Source organism: Solanum lycopersicum, chromosome 1 (genome assembly GCF_036512215.1).
Source record: "Solanum lycopersicum chromosome 1, SLM_r2.1".
Lineage (NCBI taxonomy): Eukaryota > Viridiplantae > Streptophyta > Magnoliopsida > Solanales > Solanaceae > Solanum > Solanum lycopersicum.
This window is the reverse complement of record NC_090800.1, coordinates 79423789-79440524: the sequence shown is the minus strand read 5'-3', so window position 1 is coordinate 79440524 and position 16736 is coordinate 79423789. Positions and strand designations below refer to the sequence as shown.

At 26.4% G+C, this 16736-nt stretch overlaps 1 protein-coding gene across 1 annotated transcript; it reads left to right on the top strand.

Moving 5' to 3' along the window:
• The first annotated feature begins 9895 nt into the window (after positions 1-9895).
• Positions 9896-15531, top strand: LOC101254031 (probable WRKY transcription factor 12). Its single transcript, XM_004229687.4, has 4 exons — positions 9896-10435; positions 10555-10628; positions 11579-11740; positions 15088-15531. The coding sequence occupies exons 1-4, from the start codon at positions 10124-10126 to the stop codon at positions 15248-15250; spliced, it is 711 nt and encodes a 236-aa protein (XP_004229735.1). The 5' UTR covers positions 9896-10123; the 3' UTR covers positions 15251-15531.
• Positions 15532-16736: the final 1205 nt, after the last annotated feature.

The following is a 16736-nucleotide window of genomic DNA, read 5'->3' as shown; positions in this document are numbered from 1 at the left end:
TTCATTGGTAAAACTTACCAACGTATCAATTGTTAGTTGATAATATTACATATGAATGCTTACTTGAATAATAACTATTACCAACTTTGATAAAATTTATTGGTAAATTATTAATTACTAACTTATATTTGAGTAGTTGGTAAATTCACGAATGTTAATTTCTTTTGTTAGATCAACGTTTAGTGTTGAGGCTTTCATGTTCAATTTGTGTCATTAGGCGTTTTAACTTTAAAATTTTAATTAAAACTTGACTTTATTCAATATTTTCGATAAATATGCTCAGATTAGAACTTTGTCAGTGTCATTAGTTTCGAAAGGTCATTTTTATCTAACATGAAGGTTGGTTCAAGTTTAGAGGCTAATTTTTGTTTGTGCTGTTAGGTGTTTTAAATCTTATCTTTTGACCAAAATTTGACTTTGGTCAATATTTTTTGAACATGCTCAGATGAGAATTTTGTCTGCGTAATTAACTTCAGAGGTCATTATTATCTAGTAGGATGGTTGGTTCGGACTTTGAGACTTTCATTTTTAGTGTGTGCTATTATAAATTATAAATTTTGATCAAAAAATTTAACTTCGGACAATATATTTGATAAACGTGCTCAGATGAGAATTTAGTAAGTGCAATTAGATGCGGAAGGTTATCTTTTATGTAATAATATAAACGGTTCGAGATTTGAGGCTTCCATTTTTAGTTTGTGCCGTTAGGCATTTTAACTTTTAACTTTTGACGAAAATTTCACTTTAGTCAATATTTTGGATAATCGTGCTCGAATTGAAATTATGTCACCGTGGTTAGCCATATAAGTTCAATTTTGGTCTCATAGAATGGTTGACTTTTATTTTAGTTTGTGTCGTTAAGCGTTTATCTTTTAACTTTTGGCTAAAATTTAAATTAGATCAATTTTTTTAGAAACATGCTCAAATTTGAATTTTGTTAGCGCGGTTAGCTATAGAAGGCCATTTTTCATCTTATATGATGGTTAGTTTGGATTTTTGAAGTTTTCATATTCAGTTTGTACTGTTAGGCATTTTAACTTTTAACTTTTTGTCAAAACTTGACTTTGCTTAATATTTTTTGTAAACGTGCTCTGCTGAGAATTCTGTCAGTGAGATTAGTTTGGAAAGGTAATTTTTATATCTGATAGGATGGTTGGTTCAGGTTTTGAGGTTTCCATTTTCGATTTGTGCTGTTAGATATTTTAACTTTTAATTTTTGGCCAAAATTTAAATTTGATCAATATTTTTTTATAAACGTGCTCAAGTTAAAAATTTTAATATACTAATATGTGTCATATTGAGATTAATTCAACTTGTTATCATAGATTTTGCATTGTTTCACTCAAATATAATTTATAAATTGATATTTGTGTTGAATTTATCTTCATGCTCTTAGATTTTTAAATGCAATAAATTACAAGTTATTTAATTTTTAATTTAATTTTATCGACCTTATCGACTATGTATCTTCCCATCTTTGCAATGTGAAAAGGGAACATAAGATGATCATAAGTGGCTACTAAAGATCGTGTGTAGAGTCAAATAGAGAGACATGTATCGATAAATATGAAATTAAAGAAGAAACTAAGGTGATCGAGTGATGAGTGGAAGGCCGAGAGAGAAGGCAAAACTAAAGGCAAAAGTGCCTTATTTACGTCACTCTATATTGTAGTATTACTTATGAGCTACCTTTCTAGCTACCCCTAGCTTCACTTTTTTTTTTCCCTTCGTCGGTCATCTGTAATTTGTATTAAAATTTGATTAAATTTAAATTTATATTGAAAAATTTAATATTAGTTGGAGAGGAAGTAATAAACACCTAATAGAAACGATTTTATATCTAGAAAGGATATGAGCTCAAAATCTTTTGTTAAAAATAAATGAATATTGATCGGTTTCACTATAATCTTTGTTTATCCAACAAAAAGCACAATAGGGAGAGGTAAAATTTATTCGCATCGGATGTTTATACCAAGCAAATATGTCACATGTTTAAATTTATAGTTCATTTTAATTCATTAAATCACGTAATGACATAATTAATCTTTACATACTCATATTTCTAATTTGTTTTTTTCTTTATTTGATACGAAATTAAAACAAACCAAGATTAATTTTTTCTTCTTAGTCTTGTGATTTGAAACAAAAAATATGTCAAATGTATCAAAATATTCTTTAGTTTTATGTTATAAAATGTGTCACGTGGATAATTTGAAACGAAGAGTTGCAAGGAAAATGACATTTTTTAAAACTAATTTAAAAGTAAAAGTAAGACAAAAAAGTTGAAATAAAGGGATTAATGAATTACTGTGCGATGTAAACTTATATTTATCCACTTAACAAGGAATAAAGTTGATTTTGTAAATAAATATTTATAACTTATAAGTAACGGATTTCTTGCTGATTTTAATCTTCTATCATAGAACATATGCGACGATTGAATTGGTGGGCAAGTCTCAATTACAAATAAGTTTTTTAAAAAAAGTTAAAGTATCAATCAATTTATACTTTATTTCTTAAGATTTTGATTACCCATTTTAATAGAAACATACTATGATCATATGAATACTATCTTTTTATGCGAATTATCGATATCAATGTATAAAATTTAAATTTGATAAAAATTATCGATAATGATAATGTATAAAATTTAAATTCGATAAAAATAGATATAGATTTTAATGGAATCAAATTTGGCAGGATTAGATAGGAAGGGTTATCGTGTTCATTGATTCCTTTTCCACTGTCTAAATACTCATTAGACAATATATCTTTTGACATGTAAGAAAATTGTAATGGACCCTACCTACTACTCATTACTTTCAAGAAATTAATTTTTTTCCTTTGGTTCAGCCACACCCCATTCACATACAACTAATTAGTAACATCAAGATATTTTACATTACTAGATTAATTATTTGATTATGTATATAAAAGAAAAGATTGGAAAGAATATGTTATTGTGGATATAACTTAACCTCTAAATTATTTGATTTTGTGTCAAAACTTGGTTACTTCATGTTATGATACTATGAGTTTTAGACTTTAGCATTACTATATAGCTAGATCTTGCAATGAAATTGCCATGGAAATACAATTAGGTCGTGACGACATTTGAATCTATGTCTATCGCGGCTATTTAAGTCTGGGTTGATTTCTCAAAAAAGAAAAATGACTTCCTAAGATAAAAAGTGTAATTGTTAATAGCACGACATTGCATGGAACAACTACTATATTTATATATCTCATTAGCTAGTTTTATGTACGCAATATTTTTTTATTAGCTCGTTATGAGTCAAATATAAGAGCATTATAAGAATAAGAAGTAATTGAAGAAAAATTCCACGATTAATTTTTAACTTTGCATTACCAACCATTAACAAAGGGATTTTCACAAAAAAAAATTATTTGGTATATATATATGTGATTTGTGTAATGATGTTGGATATTAATGTAACAAACTTTACATATGAACCAACCACATGGCCATAGTATTTGTTAGAGAGGAGACAACAATATCCAATCATGGAGATGGAATATATCAAATTTAATTTCATGTCAAAAACCATTTGCACCTGGAGGCACAAGGTACCAAAATAAAGTTTAGGGTCATGTCACAATTTTGGTGGGGGTGGGGGTAGATAAGTTTGATATAGTCTAAGAATTTTAGTCGAAATCATGTATTTATATTTTGCATTAAGAAATCAAATGAATATGTATAAATAAAATGGATTATTTCTCCTTCTATCTCAAATTTTTAGTTGTGGTAAAATTTGTTTGATTTGCTTCTTTAGTATGAAATTTACCGCCTATAGTTTATAGATTGCAAAGCTTTGTTATTGCATTATTCACTTCAAGACTCAAGTCTTCTTTTTCATTTTAAATTATTTGATAATTTCCACAAAATAAACAAAGAAAAAATCCTCAAGCTGGATGAGAAGATAGATTAATTCTTCAAAGAAAAAAAATTATGACTAATTAGATCATAAGTGATCATTACTTTCATAATACAACATGTTCAATATTCCACGAGATGTTAAATCAATTTATACCTTTGTTTCAATTTGCGGTAGAAGGAGAATTTAAAAATATTTTTTCATTTTTTATGTTCAGTTGGTTAAAAAAAAAATTTAAAATATTTTTCTAAAAAAAATAAGTTTCTTCGTATTGAGAAAAATAATCTCTCTAATAAAAGCACAGAAAATAGAAAATGACATTTCGCATTGATTGTCCTACCACCTTCTATTAGTATATCTCATCTTCACCTCATTTCTATAGTATCTTTCTATATTATATATATAATTACTATAAGAATAGCATTTCTTTTATTTACGTGTCAAACATAAGAAAATAAATAACTTGTTTTTCTGAAATTATTTTTAAAAGAATATTTTCCGTGAAAAACAGTTTTTCCACAAAGACACCCCTCCCCCACCAAAAACACATCTCTCAAAATACTAATTATTTTAGAAGTTTCGGAAATTATTAACCATATTTTTTCTGTTTTATATTCTTAATAGTAATTGTTCGCGAAAATTATATTTAAACATCTCAATTATAACACATAAATAAAATAAATATATTTAATAAAAAGAAATTATATCTTGAGACAGGCAAAAATCAAACATCTCAGCCTTCTAGTTAATATTTTTAAAGGGCGTGTATATAAAAATATACGACTATTATTTTGAGTTGGAGTACCTCCCCTATCCCCCAAAGTAATAATTTCTTTTAAGAAAATTTATGATCTCAAATATTATCAATCATTAGATATTACATTATTGTAGATGTAGATGTATTGATAAAATTGATCAACCTATCGATATAGAAATCAACATGAGTAGTTGTTACGTTGCACCATGGGTAGATGGATTTAAACAAGACTAAGAAAATAAATAAAAAACGAAGAACTTTCAAGAGAAGTGAGGTTTTCTAAAATGAGCAAGAGAAAAAGGAATAGGTTATAATTTTTATTTTATTTTTATGATCGTAGTGTTTGAGTCAGCTTTCATTCACCTTGATTGATTTTACGAGATTGTCATTTACCATTAGCAACAGATATTAAGTGACTCTGTCCACCAAGATTAAATAAAAAAAATCACCTAATATTTTTTTAGTTTTTTGTCTTAAGAAATTTACTCGAGAGAATAACAAAATTGTATTTCCTACCATTTTAAAGAGAAGAAAACGACTTTACAAAGATCTCTTTTGTGTTAATTTTTTTATGTCTTATGCAGAAAAATAACAACTTTGTTTTAAAAAAGAAAATAAAATTAAAGATGAATTTGTAAAAGGTTATAAAATCAATTGACCTACCTTCACCTAAATACTATTGTTTTCTTGTAATTATTTTATTCTTTTCAGAGGAAAGTTTTTTTTTTTTCTTACTTTCTTTTTTCCTTGTTATTTTTTTTTTCAAAGGAAAGTTTTATTTTTCTCTTACTTTTTTTTGAAACCTTATAGACGAGGTTATCTTAAGATTACAATCTTACCTTTTTTCATTTTGTACAATATTCCTTATGGACCTATCCTAATCAAAAGTGAATAAAGAAAGAGCAAATTAAAAGAAGAGTCTATTAGTCATCGACGTTATAATTATTATACAAAAGTTATATGTAGTATACAGACAAATGCCTAATTAAGCCAAACACCCTAATAGGAATTGGGACTTAATTAGGTATACGATATATATAGTTAAACATGAGTTTTCGATTTCTATTGTAACTTCCAATATAATTAGGTCAAAATAAAAACGTTATTTGCTCCAAATACACGATAAAATTTTCGTGAGAAATGTTGAACTTGTTAAATCACTTTAAAATAATGAAAAAACTATATATGTACTTATACTTTTGAGTATTGGTACAGTTTATAATAACACTAAAATTTTCTATAGAGACAGACATGTGTAATCGGAGGTACACGTTCATTTTTTAACTTTAAAAAAATTATGTGTATATATATATATATATATATATATATCTATTTTAAAATTTTTGAAAGAAACTAAAAATAAGTAATAGTGCTCCCTAAAAAAAGCATAGAAGGGCAGGTGATAATGCTTGTTTAAGCAATCGCAATCGCATGGGCGATTATGATTCAATTCTAGCTAAATTATATTTTTATTATTTTTCTCAATTAATAATATTGATGCACGTGAAGTTTTAGATATAGATAGCTACCATATATCTTGTTTTTCCCTCCTGATCAGAAAAATGATAAAGAAAATTTATATTCATTTCTAATAACCATAGTAATCCTGCGACGATTTTCAAGTTAACACCCGTTTCAATATATCATCTTTATAGAAAAAATCTTATCTATCCTGTTGAACACATCATAACTGGCTCCATCCACCGTTATATATAGTCTCATCTCCACCACTCCCTATCTCCTCTCATCTTCATTGTGTTTGACTAAATTACATATAATCATTTTTAAAATGATATTTTTTCTACTTATATATCGAAGATAAGAAATATAATAACATTTCACCGTAACATATCAAAATGAGATTTATTTTTTTGTCGCACCTTGAAATTGGTCGAATAAATATTAAAATTCGTGGTTATAAAGTTTCTTATAACTTAAACTCCAGATTTATTGCTTAACAAACCGTTTAGTGGATAATAAGTCAATAACAATGATTATTTTAAAATATACTTAGTCTTAAAGTAATTGTTGTTATCAAACTCCACCGAGAGCCAAACAATATGGTTCAAATTTTCAATTTTCTTTATCATTTATGATTACACATGGTTCTTAATAGTAATATTTCAATAAAATATAGGATCAGTCAAAATCAAATTGTATTTGAGATGTATGCTTAAAACAAATTGACTTGTATGCTTATTTGTTTCAAAAAATTTTTTTAGAGCTTTTAATTTCCAGATCGCGTTTTAATATTCGTTTTCTGCTAAAACATTTCTGATTTCACCTTGTTGGGTGGTGGATAGTGTATGTGGCTAGACCTGTTGGACCGCCCTGATCTAATCTATGATTTATGGATCCTATTTGAGAAAAGAATTTTTTAGTTCGACCTGAATAAGTCTGCTGATTTGTGTGACTTGAAAAATATCGGTAGGCTGATCCGTCGGCCAATAAAAATTACGGAAACTTACATAAATATACTGCAAATAAAAAATACTTACCATTTATAGCAATAACATTTTTTTTTCAATTCTATCACTTTTAATACATTTATAATACACTTTTAATTCATATTACAGAAAATAATTTATTATCCAAATATAATACAAGATTTATTGATGGATAATACATTTATGTCACATTTTAATACATTTATAATTCAATATGTCAACTTCTTACCAAACAAGCATAATATATTTTATAAAATAATTATAATACATATATATTGCATACTTACTTCACTTTTAATACATATTGCAGATTTAACATACTAATGCTATAAATGGTAATAAATTAAAAATATCGCGAAAATCAGTAATTATTTAAAGGTATGAATCTAAGTAATTTTTCCTAAAAATTAATTAAAAATAATATTAAAATTTAAAATTAAAGAGAATTCAAACTCAAAACAATTAGGTTAATATTTTTATTTAAATGTTTATACTTTTACTTGTAAAAAAACTTAATAAATATTATAAAAATAATTTTATTTGTGGATTTGATTAAAAAGTAGTAACATTAACATCATGTAATATTGTTTTGTCGATATTTATGATAATATTTTTAAATTATAATTTATAATTTAAGTTATTCTTAAAATAATATAATTTTTAAAAAAGTGAACTGACCAGCATGTCTTTAGCCCACGTATTTATGGATTGAATCGATCGTTTTCTTGATCTACACTAAAAAGGGGCTAGCCCGGTCTAATCCGTAAAATATCAAAGCTTTTATGAATTAACTCAAATAAAATGAACTAGCCCATATTGACAGCTCTAATATTAACATAGCAATTTTCTTTTTCATTAATTTTTTTTTATTAAATGAGTTTTGGGGTGGCGGGATTTCCACACAGACCCTACCATTTAATTATTTAATTAATATATATTCTTACAAGAATTTATCATTTAATTATTGTAGAATAATATGATTAGCCGTTTTGTTTTTTCTCAATATGATTTTCTGCAAATAAGTATGCTATCATTTTTCCGCTTTTGATATTTATATCAAATTATATTTTCTCTGTCCATAAATGTTTGAATATACTAAAACAAATGTCCCAAATTTGTAATTTTGATATTCTTGCTATAATAAAGTTATATTAGTCAAATTACATTTTATATTAAATTTTTCTTGAAGGAAATACATGACTTTACTCTGACAAACAATTATGAAAGGAGGAAGTATTAATCACTACAACAAAATTAATTTTTAGCGGCATTAAATATTGACATTAATAAAAAGTGTTTAAGTCTTTACCGGCATTAGTTAAGTGTCATTAAAATCAATATCGCTAAAGCCTTTAGGGACATATACAAAGAGAGATAATTGCAGCTAAAAATATATATTTAACGACAATTAATTTTTAATTGTCATTAATAATTTTCTTTATTATAATAAATTTATCGTAGAACTAAATAACTTAGAAAAACTGTGAATATATATTCCTTAATGATGATTGAGTGAAACATTTCTATTGGAAAATATTATACATCTATTGTCTTGATATTAAAAATTGAACATGAGTATTTTTACTCATTAAGAGGTATGCCCAGAAATCAGAATTGGATATTGCACCATACATGGCACAAACACGATATTTTTGGATTATGCTAATTTTACATTTACGTGTATCCACTAATTTTCCCTTTTAGATTTTATATACGTATTAAAACAATTCATCAATTAAACATCTATAGAAAATTAATTTGTGGACTCAATTATTGTATTATTATTTTCTTGGTTTTAATTTACCTCATGTACTTTCTTTTCTAGTAGGTCACAAAAGATAGTATCCATTTTATATTTAGTATCAATTTAATTTAAATATTTATTTTAATTCAAATGAAATAATTTAAATCTATTTGGTATCTAAGATAACATTTTCCACAAACCATTTTCTTATTTTCATATGTTTGGTTAGACAAATTTTTTTAAAAACATTTTCTTTTAGAAATCAAATTGCTTAAAAATTATGAAAATGACTTCCTTAATGATAATAGAAAAAATAAGTTCTATGAATAATATTCTACGTTTATTATATGTTCCCCATCCTCCCAATTCCCCAACTCCCTACCCCTTGACCATTCCACCCCATTCACGATAATGACTTCCTTAATGAAAGTAAATTACATCTAAATATTTTTTATGATATTTTTTTACTTACAAAACACTAAATCATTTTCTTATGTAAATTATTTCCAAGTACCAAACACATTACACAATGACACAATTATTCTGACTTTATTTTAAATAATAATTTTCAAAATTCTTTTTTTTTCTAAAAAAACTTTTTAAACTTTAACCCAAAAAATCAACCCTTCTGGAAGAAAATTGTCCGTGACAATATTTTTTTCCACATATATATATATACTCCCTCTGTTCTCATTTAGTTGTCCACTTTAGAAGTGATGGACATATTAAGGCATCAATTATTATCATAGGTTAGTTATAATTTTATCGTTAATTTAAAAAATTATGTAACGTATTTTCTGGTTCCAAAAAGTATGCATTACAACTTAATAGTAATAAAAATAGTAATAGAAATTTTCTAAAATTAAATAAGGACATATTAGGTAAAAAATTCTTGTTCTTTCTTGATCTGTTAAAATAGACAAGTAAATAGAAATCAAATATAAAATGAAATATAAATAGGGACGGAGGGAATATATAATATTTGATCTTACATTCCTTATAGCGTTTACCAGTTGACCAAATATATAAATATATATATATATATATATATATATATATATATATATTTCCATTTCCAATATATGTTGGTGAAAGAAAAAAAAAACATCATTCTACTTGAAAATGAAACCCCACACGGAGTACGAATACATGCAATTCACAAAATACATCCGATCCCTCAATAATTAATTCACCATCAACAACAACAACAAGTAATTGTTCAAAAGAAGAAAAAGTAGTTTGGAATATTAGAAGAAGAAAAAAAAAGTGAGAGGAATTAATGGAAAGGGGCAGTGAAGAAAGAAATCAGTTAAACAATTATAATTTACAAATATCCTCAGCCGCAGCAGCAACAAATAATATTCATCATGAATTGGGATTTATACACTTTGCAGATCATAACAACTTAACCTTCTTACCTCCTTCGTCACAATCTTCTCACTCTCTTCAAGCTGCCGCCGCCGCCAGCGTAAGTGTTACGCCATCTGCCGCCGTCAATACAAACGCTGCTGCTGCTGCTGGTGCTGGTGGTCTAGGGTTTAGTCACAGTCAATTACTTGTGAATAGACCTTCTTGGAACAACAACGAACAGGTAAATTCGAATGATTCGTATATCTGTGCTGGTGAAAGATAACGTAGCAAAAGCGTTAGGGTTTCTCGATTTTCTTTCGTAATAATTTCTTCGTTTTTTTTTTTAAATTTTACGTGTAGGTGGAAACACTAGATCCCAAGGGTATTAATGACGAAAATTGCAGCGGTAATGCCAGTGAGGGTAACAATTCATGGTATTATTTTATTTCTCTATAACGTTTTTACTAATTTATTTTCAAAAAAATGTTACATCGATTCTCGCGCTATGAATTGCGGCTTGTTATGTTTTATTTCTTCTAACATTTTGATTTATTTTGGTTTTCACAAAAGGGGAAACGTTTTGATTAAATATCTTAATTTCTTCTTCTTCTTCAATTTCTTTTTAAAAATTATTAATCTCTCTATTTTATGTTTAATTTATTCCATTATATAATCTAAGAAATAATTAGATCGAAGCGTAACATATAGTGGAACAATAGAATTTTTATCACACTTAATTAGAGTTTAGACTCTTTGGGAATGATTTTCTCTTCCTAATATAGAGCACTTTTATAGTGCGATTTAATTAAACGAGGGTAAATTGAAGTTAGTCAGATTATGAATTTTTCATTACGAATATCAAAATTAATCGGACTAATGAGTTTCCGACAAAGACTTTGAAGGAAAAAAAAGTCTTCAACTTTTATTTTCAACTCCACTATTTAGTAGTACTACCTATCTAGAAGCTTCTCAATGATTTACATTAAAACCTGAAAAGAGATCTACCAAGGCATTCATGCAGATAGATTTTTGCTATCATGTTTTCTTGAAATGTCTCTCTTGCTCTTTAATAATGACACTATTTCAAAGTGTGTGTATGTATATAAATACTATGGTTTGTACTATATAATATGTGGTGTGGAGCTAGGGTGTTGTGCATTTTTGAGAAGGACAAGTGCTAACTAGATCCACTATACATATTATAATGCTCAACTATAAATATATTTGTACCCACATCATGATAAAATTCAACTCACATATGATAAGACTTGTTTAATTTATTTTGCTAGCACAAGTATATATAAATTTATATTGTTGTCATATAAGTTCATCAATTTATCATTTTACTAGCAAGCAACATTATTTCATTTCTAAATTATGTAAGGTGGAAGAGTTCATCTTCAGACAAAGGAAAAGTGAAGATAAGAAGAAAGCTAAGAGAACCAAGATTTTGTTTCCAAACAAGGAGTGACATTGATGTTCTTGATGATGGATATAAATGGAGAAAATATGGTCAGAAAGTTGTCAAGAATAGCCTTCATCCCAGGTACCTAATCATAATCAAGTACTCAGAGTCTGTACATCTGTCTTAATTTATATGACAACTTTAGATTTCGAAAGTTAAAATATGAAAATCTTTTACCACAATTTATTCTTCTTTTTCTAAAGTCAATTTTGACAACCGTGAATTATTTATATGCCATTGAGATATTTTAAATGGATACTTATTATATAGTTTCATAATATATAAATTTACTTTTCAAAAACATTATAATTGTATGTCTAAAATGTACAATCAAAATAAAAAAAAGTTCATCGATCCAAATTTAAACTGTATCGTAAAAATTAAGACAAAAAGAATCTGAATTTATTTTTTGGTTAAAAACAAAAATATTATAAATACTTGCTATGCATCATTAAAAGAATGTGTGATACTGTTAGCAATGAGTACTATTTTATCTTCCTCTGTGATTAGAAACGTTAAATAGGCCAGTTGGATTAGGTTTAAGAACGCTAATCAAATTTAGTTAATAAATAGATAGGTCATTTATCCACATAAATATTGTTTGAGCTAAAATAATCTAAAAGTTGAGTCATAACCCAACTTATGGCTCGATTCTTATTATTTTAAATTCAAAGTTAGTTTTCTTATGACTAGTGAGCACCTATTAAGTTTTCCTCCTAATATTATGACTATATAAATAAATCAAATAAAAAATTATTTTTTTAAAAAAATATTTAGATAAGATTTGTTATAGGTCAATTTAAATGACAAGCTAGCCTAATTTTAAAATGAATTTACTAAGTGAGTGAAAACAAATCCAATGAATAGAAAAAGAAACTATTAACATGTTTAAACATAAATAAATTGAATGAATTATAATTTTATGAATTATAAATCCAAATCGTGTTTCCCAAAAGTCCATATCAATTGAATTTAATAATTTTGTTTATACAATATACTTATATTAAGATCTCAATGAATATATATACATATTAAATCTAGAGCTTGATTGATACTACTTTTTTCTTTCAAATTATTTGTTATGACTTTTTTATACATTTCTAAAAAAAATATTAATTGAAATTTTTAAAAACTAATTTATTCTTTATTTATATTTAAATAATCATCATAACATCATCTTATAATTTACTTGTTTATAGCCTTCAAAAACAATAATTATAAGGGTAAAATAAAATAAAATAAAATAAATTTTGTCTTAGAGTTCCTATAATAACAAATAATTAGAGAAAAATATTTTTAGAAAGTGCGACATATTTGAGAGGAAAGAAATAATATTTGAAATGCTTGTTTTTATTTTTGTATTTGTTTAACCCGAAGATCACACTTTTTTCTCTCTACTGATGATTTAAATCGTAATCTTTTAATCCCTCCCTAAAAGATGACACCTGTTTTTTTCTTTCTATTTTAGTAATTCAAATGCACAAACTTAAAATTTAAGATAAAGAATACTTAACACTCCGATCAATTCCTTCATGTCTTTTGAGATTTCATACCAACTTTTTTGTCATGTGGTTTAAATTAAAATGAAAAAATAGTGAAAATGATATATATATCTATATTGGTGTGCTTTCAAATAGTTTTGGGAAGTACAAGAAATTGTATTAATTGGTATAATTACTTCTACTTGATATCTATAAGTGGGATAGAGACCCTGTTGACAGTAGCCTGTGGACCATCTTCAATTCTCCTATAACAATTGATGAGTATTTCTTCTTTTTTTTCTGCTCCAATTCCCCTTTTGGTTTGTATTTTTCTACTTTGGCTTTATTTGTTTCCAGTATTTTTCTCTTATTTTCCTACTTCTAATAATTACCTTAAAATCAAAATAATATTTCCTATATATTTGTATAGCTTTGAGAAATGTTAGAGATACATTTGGTAATGGACCATCTATATATCTTTTCTTTTTCTCTAATAATGGATGACACTGACATATGTCTATTGATATCATGTTAAAGTGCACTATCATCGACCTGTTGTTAAATTAATAATGAATGGTGATAATAAATATCCATCAATATCGTATTGAAGTGTGTAATTATCATTTCATAAATAATCCAAGTTATTAAAGTGCATTACTAGCAGTATAATTTAGCTGTTAGGATAAGGTTTTGAACAATTCTTAAGAAAAATTAATTAGTCGTATGATTTAATCTATATATCTATCAGTAATTATTTTATTTATTTATATCGCCACTTTATTTTAAAATAGTTAACACTTAATACAAAGACGTAGATTTTTTTTATTTCTTTTTTGACAAATACTTTTTAGGAATAACTAATTTTAGTAATATTAAATAGAAACGGTGGGAGTCTAGTAATTCTTAATATGGTAGTTTTTCAAGAGATGTTACACTAATCTTTGTGTAAATATATATTTTCTGATTGCTCCTACAACAGATAGAGTGAAACTTGAACCTTCAGATTATATATTTTAGAAAGAAAATATAAATTCATCAATTTATTTAAGAATATATTGCATCTAACTTATCATAGTTAGAATAATTATGATGAATTAAAACTGAGCAAATATTAGTTAAACTTTAAAATATGAGCTGAGTCAATTACATTATTGTAGTATGAAAGACTAAATAGTAGTGAAGAAAGTCAATTATGTTTGAGAATATAATTAAATAATATTAAACGTATTGTTCTAACCTTTTAAGCTTTTAAGTAGATGATATTGTTATGCACTTGGATAGATTAATGTATGAAATTAGTATCTCGTTGGTTTTATTTTACTTGATCCGTGTTGACCTGACATCATTTCCTTTAATTAAAGATATAGTTTATTAAATTAATTTTGTTAATGATGCTTTGAAACTAAATTCTAGATTTGACTACTACTACAACGTAGATTATAAGTAACATAGCAAAGAATCAAAAAATCTATATATAGTTAATATAAAAGCTGAATAAAATACTAAACAAAAGGAAAACTGTGACTAAATTGCATGGAAAATCAGAAAATGCATATGCTTACTTCTGGGGATTAACTTGGAGTGTATTTGACATAAATCTAAGAATTAAGTAAACTGAAAAATCTATTTTTTAATACAATAAGTCGATAATCAAGTAATATGAAATAGAGAGTATAAGCTAACGAATCTAAATTTTTCGGTATTTATCTGTTTTCGTGCTTCTTAAAATTTGTATGAATGTATATGTTTGATACGGAGGAAAATCTTTTTTTTTTTCATTTAGGAAAATAACTTCATTGGTGGTGGTGCTAGTAAAGAAAACAAATAATTTCATAAGTAGTTGATGATATTATTTTCACCTTACCCCGTATTATATCATATAGTATCGTTTACTGAAAAATAAGTAAGAAAATCACTTATATTGTCGTTTGGTTATTGTTGTTGCAGGAGTTACTATCGATGTACGCATAGTAATTGTAGAGTGAAAAAGAGAGTTGAAAGATTATCAGAAGATTGTCGTATGGTAATAACTACTTATGAAGGTAGACATAACCATTCTCCTTGTGATGATTCTAACTCTTCTGATCATGATTGTTTCACCTCGTTCTAATATTATTATTATTATTCTGTATATAAGTAGTACCTAGCTACGTACCCCTATATATTATTATTATTATATTATATAGTTTTTATAAGGAACAGCAACAACAATGTCACAACGAATCATATACTATATATTTTGTGTCTACCTTCATGTTGTTATGGTGGATAAATTTACTATTCGTTATGTTAGAGGTTTTTTTTTTCCTTATTATGTATGGCTAGCTATAGCTCGATGTAGTCAAGACCATGATTTAAATTTATATTGATAAATAGTGGACATTTCTCGTTTGTTGTTTTTCTTTTATTTATATTAAAATTGAAACCTTTAAGTAAATTGATCACGTTAGTTCTTGTTGTGTTTGGTCGGGAACAAGTTATCCAAAGAATAATTATTTTGAGATAACTTATCCCAAACATGACACCAAATTTTTATCAGGACTATTTATTCTAATCCGTCACAACAAACGATTATATTCACATTTGGTCATTACTTAAGTCATGATAACGTAAGATAGGACGAGGGGAGAAAACAATTTATAAGATATTTATATATTTTATGTGAGAGTCTAGTACTAATGTGCTATTGATATTTGATTCATGATTAATTAGCATGTACGTTTATTGTGGAAGTAATTAGTAATGTTTACTGGTAAGTACACCCTTAATTATAGCAGTAAATCTTTTTATGTACTTTAGTTAACGGGACTCTAGTCTTCTAATATTACTAGTTTGTTATTTGAATCTTCTATTCAGTTGAAGTAGAGCTTAAGTTTAGCATATATATTATGAGTGACATCACATATACTCAGGCTTGTTTTAGTGTTTGATTGAGCACCTCCAACATTAATCGAAATAATCGATAGATTGAGGATTCGAGTCACGCGAAAACATTATTGATCTTCTTGATTGATGAATGGGGTGCGGAGAAAAAGTAGAAGAATATGAAGTTGGAGATTCATTTCTTAGACATGACGAAAACATAGTATAGTAATTTATAGTCTAAAGTCAAGTTCAAAAATGATTATGTTAAAGTACAAATATTCTATGAATATGAGGGAAGTTTGGTTTCAAAGTAACTTATTGTAGGTAAAATAAAATACTCTTGGTGAAGTTGAAATGTCATAAATCAATCGATTTCTTGTATTGACCATAGTAGAGATAAAAACAAATATATCTATTTTTTGATTGTTACTTGAAAAAACATTATCCTCATTCCATAACTTGTTTTGAGAGTTTCACCAATCCTAATTAAACACGCCAATTTATTTATATGAAAGAAAGAAATAATTTGTATTTGCTGTTAAAAGTAGTTGAAGATAATCTTGATTCTCGACTCTTCTAAAAGACTATTGTGGACAAGCTTTCAAGATCAGAAAGGAAAATGTGACAGTTTGTTATTCTTATCTAGAAATTAGTAATTTCGAAATGTTATTCCACATAGAGTGTGAGATAAAAACAATAATCTAGGAATTGTTAATTTCAGATTTAAAAAT

Coding starts and splice junctions, on each gene's coding strand:
- LOC101254031 (XM_004229687.4), top strand. CDS start 10,124: ATGGAAAGGGGCAGTGAAGAAAGAAATCAGTTAAACAATTATAATTTA. Junction 10,436..10,554: donor CTTGGAACAACAACGAACAG/GTAAATTCGAAT, acceptor TTTTACGTGTAG/GTGGAAACACTAGATCCCAA. Junction 10,629..11,578: donor AGTGAGGGTAACAATTCATG/GTATTATTTTAT, acceptor AAATTATGTAAG/GTGGAAGAGTTCATCTTCAG.